This window comes from Phoenix dactylifera, unplaced genomic scaffold (assembly GCF_009389715.1).
Source record: "Phoenix dactylifera cultivar Barhee BC4 unplaced genomic scaffold, palm_55x_up_171113_PBpolish2nd_filt_p 000190F, whole genome shotgun sequence".
NCBI lineage: Eukaryota > Viridiplantae > Streptophyta > Magnoliopsida > Arecales > Arecaceae > Phoenix > Phoenix dactylifera.
The window spans coordinates 852,404-861,342 of NW_024067717.1; the positions used below are offsets into that span (position 1 = coordinate 852,404).

General features: G+C 37.9%; 1 protein-coding gene across 1 annotated transcript; it reads left to right on the forward strand.

Annotated features, from left to right (window-relative positions):
- Positions 1-896: 896 nt before the first annotated feature.
- LOC120105102 (2,3-bisphosphoglycerate-dependent phosphoglycerate mutase 2-like) lies at positions 897-8,124 on the forward strand. The gene is made up of 9 exons (XM_039117234.1): positions 897-1,261; positions 1,948-2,224; positions 2,409-2,632; positions 2,812-2,930; positions 3,036-3,192; positions 6,264-6,365; positions 6,478-6,597; positions 7,411-7,469; positions 7,546-8,124. Exons 2-8 carry the CDS (start codon positions 1,954-1,956, stop codon positions 7,453-7,455), a joined length of 1,038 nt encoding a protein of 345 aa, XP_038973162.1. The 5' UTR covers positions 897-1,261; positions 1,948-1,953; the 3' UTR covers positions 7,456-7,469; positions 7,546-8,124.
- Positions 8,125-8,939: the final 815 nt, after the last annotated feature.

Consider the following 8,939-nt stretch of genomic DNA (forward strand, 5'->3'; position numbering starts at 1 on the left):
CGAGACGCTTGAGCTTGATATCCGCGCCATACCGAGGCTACTCATTCCTGGCTAGCCCACGTGGTCTAATTTTTCGGTGGTAGGTAAGCTCCTCCACTTATACAATCATTAAAAGAGGAGGAACCCAAGGGGGCAAGTGCTCAGACGCTCTAAAGGACGATAAGAGAACTTCCTTCTGTTTCTTGAACATTATCCGAACTAAGGTATCAGAGGGTCCTCCGCCGGATACACTCCGACTAAAGGGCTTCTTCGTTTGTGTTGTTTCAAGTCAGAGCACGACCACCCAACTAGAATCTTTGTAGTGGCAGCCCACTACGAGTCCTCGTCCCGGAGCAACAAATTGTTGAGTTCTCCGCATCTCTCATACGGTGCCTAAGATGGGTCGGTTCCTACCAACAACACTTACAATCACTTATAAGTAGATTAGTTTGTTTAGTTGTGTTAAAGAAGCCAGTTCTATTAACATAGAACTTAGCTCAAAAGGCTATAATTTGATATTGTAGAAAGAAATCTGAAGTTGTAAAAAAATTCTCTCTTAACCTACTATGGTGAGAAGATCTATATATTCTTTTATAGTATTTCTGTACAATTGCTTATGATGTAATAGATACAAGGATTAAAATATACAACAATAGATTCTAAGAATATGCTCCGGGTATCTCTTGATAAGTAGCTATATGATCTTGGAGAAATGCCTTAGATTTGCACCTTTTTCAAAAGATTGGACCATATCATCTCCGTATCATGTAGGATGCCCAAAAAAAAAAAAAAAAAAAAAAAAGTAAAAAATCAATCCTTGTTCTAGGGCAATCTTGTAATTGCTCATCTGTAGATGCAAACAAAAGGAATATTCTTTTCATTTTGGACTTTGATTTCCGCTCTTCCCCCTTCCCCTCCCCCTCCCCTGCTACTATAAATTTTACCCACCAACTCTGTTCGTCTCCCCTAATGCCAAGTTTTGGCGACGCTGCCAAATTTCTTTCTTCTGTCCTAATAAACCAGATTCAACGTCTCCCCCTTGCCCAACTCCTGCCAAAGCCCTCGTTTTTCTCATCCCGAAGGCGATCCCTTTGTTCGATCTCTCGCTTTAGATCCTCTCCCTCCCTCCCCGCCTCGGGATCGACATGCGGCGCTGTGCCCCTCGTCGTCTTCCTCCTCTCCTCTCTTTTACCTGCTAAGATCCCTCCGAGCTTCTCTTTTGGCCCTCGTTCACATCGCTCTCTTTCGGGTTCTGGCGGACGACACCGATTCCCTATAAAAGGTGAGATCTTGCGGCCTCTCCAGCTCGATCAAGCTCGCCTTTTGTCTCCGCTTTCCTGACTTCCTTTGCATGTACGGTGGCCTTTTTCGTGGTCGTGATGTTTTTGGGGCACGTGAGCGATTTCTGTGGGAAATGGGAACCATTCATGTGGGGAAGTTGGCCTTTTGGAGATTGATGGGTTGATAGTGTTTTAGAGTTCAAATTTGCTGGGATATGATATGGAGTTATGAGAGCCGATTTTTACAGGGTTTGTGGTATTCCTCTTCATTTCTTTCGTATATTTTTAAGCATATTTTTCATTAACTTTAATGTGTGTGTGAACAAGTTTGCAGTTAATTGGTGAAAATATTGATTAAGGAATGGGTTCAGTGAGCTGTAGACTTTTTTTCTTTTAATAATTCCTCTCTAAACTTAAATATGTATGCTTCTATGGAAAATTGCAATTTCAGATGTGGTTATGAGCTGATTTTAGTATAATATTCATAGTTTGCTTATGTGACTAAACCACAAAGTAAGCAAGAAAAATAAAAGAAATCATATAAATGGTATATTTCATATCCAAAGTCCATGTTGAACACAAGAAGTTCAAACAAACTGATTATTTTTGCTGATAATTGTTCTTTTTATTCATAAAGTAATTAATCATTTAACCTTCATATCTGTGTTCTCATGTCTATAAGAAACAGATTAGAATGGCTGTCACTACATTTCATCAGGCCACTGGGTCCATCCACACCCATGGGTGTCGCAGCAGCTTTGGCTTTCAGAGTGGAATTAGAAATTATTCAGTGAATATGGTTTCTAAGGGTTTTGGTGTTGATGCACGGCTTATTGCAAGGGGAAATTGTTGCTCTGGGAGCTGCAGATTAAGTGTAACACGTGCATCAAGCTCACATTCTTCCGTAGCTGATCCAGTTCAAATACCATCAAAGAATAATTCTAGTGACTCAAAGAAAAAACCACGTAAGTCTTTTTCATCTGCAGCTTTTGTTGTACATTGGAAACCCTCAAGATTGCATGTAAAGCCACATAAGATCAAAGTTCTGCCACACAAAAAGGATATTATCAGCATGTGTGATTATAATGTTTTGTCTCTCTTTGACTACTGAATTTATTCCTTTTGAAAAGGATATTTATCTGTTTGCAGATGAAACTGCGCTTATATTGATTCGGCATGGTGAGTCTTTGTGGAATGAGAAAAATTTGTTTACTGGATGTGTTGATGTACCCTTGACCCAAAAAGGCGTGGAGGAGGCAATTGAAGCTGGTAAAAGGATATGCAACATACCTGTGGACATGATCTATACTTCTTCTTTGATTCGTGCTCAAATGACTGCCATGCTCGCCATGACACAGCATCGCCGGAAGAAGGTTTCCTTTTATTTCTGTCTTCTTAAATTTGGTAGTTATGCTAAGGATCTTCTTTTTGTGTGGCCATCGTATGTATCCTTTCTAACACCAACTGACCAAGAACTATGCACACACATACACATATACTTACATATGACATGTTAACATTATTTTCCTCTTGCATATCTCATGATTTTCAGGTTCCAATCATCACGCACAGTGAGAGTGAACAGGCCCAGAGATGGAGTCAGATTTCTAGTGAAGAAACAAAGAAACAATCTATTCCAGTGATAGCAGCTTGGCAATTGAATGAACGAATGTAATGACTTCTCTTCACTTCTTTTAAGAATATTTCTTTACTTGGACGAATGTTAACCTTAGTTTGGTAATGTTGCTTTGCTGTATCAACTGTTGTTTCTTCCAGGTACGGTGAATTACAGGGTCTCAACAAGCAAGAAACAGCAGATCGATTTGGGAAAGAGAAAGTTCACGAATGGCGTCGCAGATATGACATCCCTCCCCCAAATGGAGAGAGTTTGGAGATGTGTGCCCAGAGGGCTGTTGCTTATTTCGAAGAACAGGTAAATACTTAATTTGATTTACTAATTTCACTGTAAACATTTTATATGTTGGCTGATGCATGTTGTGGATATTTTTCTTCGTCTTATGCTTTTTCTGGTTTCTTTTATTTCTTTGTGAAAAATGGATTTGATTAACAAGTACTTATTTCTGAGCAAGGTTTCAATATGGGTGTTATTTCATTATAACAGACCTCAAAGGGAACCATTGTTCATTTTGTGCGATTTCTAGTTATTTAGTATTAAAATAATTCATTATAACAGCCATTATAGCAGAATATAGCGACAATAACAGAAAAATAACAGTGTTATTGTCCAAATCTGTCATGCCCTAAGTTTGGGACATAACATGGCCATGCTACTGGGGGGTACAACCTGCGATAACACGAAGCCAAACATTTTATTTAACTTTCAAATTCATCTCAAAACAAAATATAATAAATAAAAGTCTAATTTCATCATCCATTAAATGAAACTAATACTAGTTTAAAGTGTCTAAATCGAAACATAAATACCAAACCCATAATTTTCAATATTCTGAAAATCATTAACCATAGATTTATAGTCAATTTAAAATACTAAATTTTTTCTACAAAATTGTCAAGCTTGCTAGCGCGAACTCTAAGCCTGGATCATCTTTCGTTCCTATTGAACTTATTTATCTGAAAATAGAAAAATAAGAATAGAGATATATGAGCGACATAGCTCAGTAAGTAAATCTTATCTATCTCATCCGATCAAGCATAATTTTTTTTATATCAATACATTATTTAAGAAAAATAATAGATATTACAAAATAAAGTATTTCATAGTACCGTATATTAAAACAAATTATAAAGCCAATCATGCATGCACAAATCATTCATATTTCATAAACATGGTTTCAAGTTTATTTTGTAAATCAATTCGTAAATCATCCTTTTGCTACCATATCATAGTTCAAAATATTGCTCATAGATACTCGTGCTATAGTCACTTTATATTCGTGACAGAGTCCGTATTCGTAGTGGACAAAGATTCTTGTTTCGTATTCCAACTTTATACCTGCTGGCGGGGCTTGTGTTCATAAGGATGCTAGCTCCGGATGCCGATTTTTCTAATTTTAGAATCATGCATAGTTATCTGAGAGCCTTTCAAATACTTATATCTTTTTTTTAAAATATACATATAAATAGATAAAAATACTAAATGACATGATCAGATTTGTCTTTCATTACAAAACTATTTTCATTAACATATATGTTGATATGTAATTTTAAGAAAAGCATGATACTTTCACAAGCAAATGTTATGCACGAAAAACATGATTATTTGAAAAATAATGAGCGTAATATGTACTTACCTCTTCCATCTTAAACCATCAAACTTCGCTAGGCAAATCTACTAAACCTATTTAAAATATTAAAAGCAAAATTAATTTCTATTCAATGTCTTGAATGAAATTATATAATAAAGAATAAGGATGATTAGTCAGATGACAGCGTTCCATAGTTCTAAGTCAGTCAGGCTTGGGCAACCCAAAAAATGAGTCATGGGGCACGAACTCGATTAGGGTCAAGGTCGTTCGATAAGGTTCATTAATGATGGTTTTAGGAACATTCAATAAGGCTAGGAGGACCTGTTCGGTAGGCAGCCCAAGCACTAGAGCGGTTTAGGGCATCTTTGCAGGGATCAACTCAAGTCCATAGAACAGGTGGACAGGATTCCATAATGGGATTCATAAGTCTGTTTAGAGAGAAATAGGTAGATGAGAGAGAAAGAAGAGAGAGAAAATAAGAAAGAGAAAGAGAATGATGGGCTCTCTCTCTCCTCTTTTTTTCTCTTCTTTTTTCTTTTTTTTCTTTCTTGGTAAACATGGGAGGAAGGGAGTGGATGGTGGCTGGCTATGGTGGTCTGGCGAGGTGGCAGCTGGCAGGGGTGGCACAGTGGAGAGGAGCCGATGGCAGCGGCCGGCTGAATTCAACTCAAAAACAAAGCCAAGAAGGGTGATTCTTGGCTTGGTTGTACTCGGATCCCAGCCCGCTCGCCAGCAGATGGGGGGGTCTGGCTTCGGTCAGGGACCAACATGAGGGAGTGGTTGAGGGCTTCGGTGATGAACGTCGGTAGTGGACATGACCCAAAAAAAGGAAGTAAAACAGAGCAAAACAGGGGATCCTTTTTCTCGAGCAGTTTTTGGCTGATTTCTCAGTTGGTAGCCGTAATTCCAAGTCGTGGGAAGAAGAAAAAGGAAAGGGGAGGAAGGAAGGGTATTACCTCGGTTCCGGCAGCATCCGACAGCCCCAATTTTTGGCGGGCACAAGATCGAGCAAACACAAACTCAACAGGAGAAAATAGAGAGGGGAGCTCGATGATCGTCGGTGGAGGACCAATAGAGGTGAGGAGGTGTTTATATAGAGGAGACCTAGGGCTCCGGTGGCCCTAGGTCTCCGACTCCTAGTTGGAGTCGCCGAAGAGAAAGAAGACTCCCTTTAGAGTCTTCCACTTCCTATCATGTGCATGACACGCGAGGGTTTGCGATGGGCCGGGCCGATCAATTGGATTGGGTTTGGATCGGGCCTTCACAAAATCACATTCGGTTGATAAAATATTTCTTTTTTCGGGCAGTACAACCATTTTGGGAGGGAAAATTTTTTTAAAAAATGGATTTTGAAGAGAAATGCTATTTTATTAAGGGAGTAGTGCAAATGCCGAATGGCGGTTATTTGTGTTATAATGCCATTGTGACACCAAATAGCCCACTATAACAGCCATTATCTTTTTTCCTGTGATTATATATAAATAAAGGAAGGGGGGGGGGGGTCTGGAACTGTTATATGTAGGGAACAAATTCAAAGTTTTATCCAATATGCATTTTCAAAGGATTAAAGCTTGCATCTTTAGATTTATGGTTTATTATCTCATGTCTTGCCATACAAATGTGCCTTTATCATCTAACCCTTGGCATAAGAATGGAAAATCTTGTTGATATTTTTGTAATGAAGCAGCCCTTGGATAGTCTTTGTCTAATATGTTTAGCATTCAAATATTAGCTATTCTACTCAATTATTTGACCACTGGAAAGGATTGTATGGCAGATTGAACCCCAACTTTTGAGTGGAAAAAATGTGATGATTTCTGCGCATGGAAATTCACTAAGGTCTATTATTATGTACCTTGACAAGCTTACTTCTCAAGAGGTCTGCAAATGTCTTTATGTTTGGGAAATTTTCTATTATCAAGTACCCATAGGTCGACACACTGATCTGTGTATGAGTTTCGAACTGGAAAGTAAAATTATTCTCCCTGCAGGTAATCAGCCTTGAGTTGTCAACTGGCATTCCTATGCTCTATATTTTCAGAGATGGCAAATTCATCAGGAGAGGGAGTCCTGTAGGACCTTCTGCGGCTGGTGTTTATGCTTATACAAAGGTATGCTACTTCTTCACACTTTTCATGTATGGCTAAAATTTTCCTTTTGGCCCAAGCTATTCCTTCTTTTAAACATTGATTTTGTTAATGGTATACCATATGATCATAATATTAATCATATGCTATGCAAGATGTTAATAAACAGCAAAAAATTACAGTGCAGGAAAGATGTATTTAGGGTTACACAAGGAGAATGATACTTATTTTGAATAACTGCAGCATGATTGGCTATTCTCTTTTTTAATTTGGATTGGGCTTTCCAAAATTTTGGACTTCAGACCCTTTTTTCTTTCTTTTGTTATGAGTGAACTGACTGCTGACGTTTTGGAGGACCCATGGCATATGCTGTAAGTGAATGATTGGTGAGACATGTTCAGATATGGTTCCACCCCTCTGCTTTTTTGGGTTCAAGGAGGAAAGATTTGGACATGGTGTACTTGATGGCTTAAAAGTTTTTAAACCATCTGTTGCTCTCCCCCCCTTTGCAGCTGCTGATTAAATACTTGATAACCAATTATGTAGTCTTTTTAATTATCTTCCTTATTGCTTATTCTTCACTTTGGTAATTGTCTTTTCTCTTAAAATATGAATTCTTCTCGTACAGCATAAAACAATCATTTCCATGAAAAGGATTGATTGTCATATCTCAATAATTTCTGTTATGGATAACAAATGAACACAAACCACACTCATCTTCCAGCATGAAAAAATTTTCTTGTGTGCAAGCATTTTTATAAGCATTGATGAATTCTTGCTTGAAGCATTTTTCAGTCATTGACAATACAAGTCATATAGTTCTGTCTCTCAATGCAGAGCTTGGCTCTTTACAGGCAGAAGCTAGATGAGATGTTCCACTGATAAGGTTTAAGCAGGTAATCTCAATTTTCTTTGTACTGTGTGGTATGACCCCAAGAATTTGATTTATATTTCATTCCTTTTGTTTTCCAGATTGATAATGAAGGTCTTCTCGGTTAGTGATGGCTTAAGCATTATCATTTTGTGATGTCTTAGTGGCTTCAATCATATGTGATCAGTTTCATGGAGTGGTTGCTTTCGACTATGCATAAGAGACTGTCAGTGCATTCAGTTTTAGTGATGGCTTAAGCATTATCATTTTGTGATGTCTTAGTGGCTTCAATCATATGTGATCAGTTTCATGGAGTGGTTGCTTTCGACTGATGTATAAGAGACTGTCAGTGCATTCAGTTGTAATGCAAGATCTCCACATGTAGTCATGATGGGATCAACAACCATGTTTTGTTACAATTTTCTCCACATAAGCTACACACATAGAATGATAATATGACAAGCACTTGGCTGGTTACTAGTTTCTCATACCTCAGTCCACTAGTAGCCATAGCAGGAACCATGTCGATGTTGATAGTTTGGCTCCTTGGTAACCAGTTGTTAGGGTGGTTGGATTGGCTCTCTGCTCTCTATCATTATTGGTGTGTTAGTTGAATTGAGGTTCTAATCTTGTGAACATTAGGCTGTTTGGAATGGGAAAAAAATTTCTTTTGTCAAAAATCACAGGTACCATGGATTATTTCTACTTTCTGTTTTGCAGATAGGAATGAAGGTTCTTGATTCTTAATGTCTGGCTTTGACTCTTAATGTCTGCTCATTTTCATAGTAGGCATTTTTTGGTGCTTGCTTGCATAGGAGTTATTATACAGATAAGCTTTTTTTTTATTTTTATTTTTTGTGATTACACAGATGACTTATACCCATCTAGTTTGGATACATTCACTCATATTAGAAGAAAAGGTATCCTGAAACCAAAAGATTCTACATAAGCTGCCATTCAATCTACTGCTTCGTTCATCTCTCAGTAAATATATGATGCGGAAAGAGAGATAAGCAATCTAGATATGCTCCATATATCCATCATCTCGGTAAATATAGAGATAAGCTCCTTCATCGTCCAAGGGTTTCAGAGAAAATTGATAATCACCGCAACCAAGATTTAAATAAGCAATCTCTTGGCCAATAATCCTGTTATAACAGCTGCTGTATGACGGGAATGACGGCTGTTATTTGAAATTTCCAAGACAAACTTCCATGCGTAATACCAAAAAAAAGGTGACTCAAAAAAAAAAAAAAAGGAAAACCCCAAAGGCATGGCCAAACAAATATGTTACTTTTGCTGTTACTGGCTAAATATGCTTTATTTTCTGTTATATTGCCAGTTGTAGCAATTATTAATTTTTTGTTGAAGCCCTTACTCAAGGCTGAAGTGGACTATGAGGCGTTCTTTTCTTTCTGCTATGACAGCAAAATAATGGTTTTAGAGCATGCCTGTAATGTGGCGATACTGGCATTATTAGACGAATGGACACAGC

Coding starts and splice junctions, on each gene's coding strand:
- LOC120105102 (XM_039117234.1), top strand. CDS start 1,954: ATGGCTGTCACTACATTTCATCAGGCCACTGGGTCCATCCACACCCAT. Junction 2,225..2,408: donor TGACTCAAAGAAAAAACCAC/GTAAGTCTTTTT, acceptor ATCTGTTTGCAG/ATGAAACTGCGCTTATATTG. Junction 6,598..7,410: donor GTGTTTATGCTTATACAAAG/GTATGCTACTTC, acceptor CTCTCAATGCAG/AGCTTGGCTCTTTACAGGCA.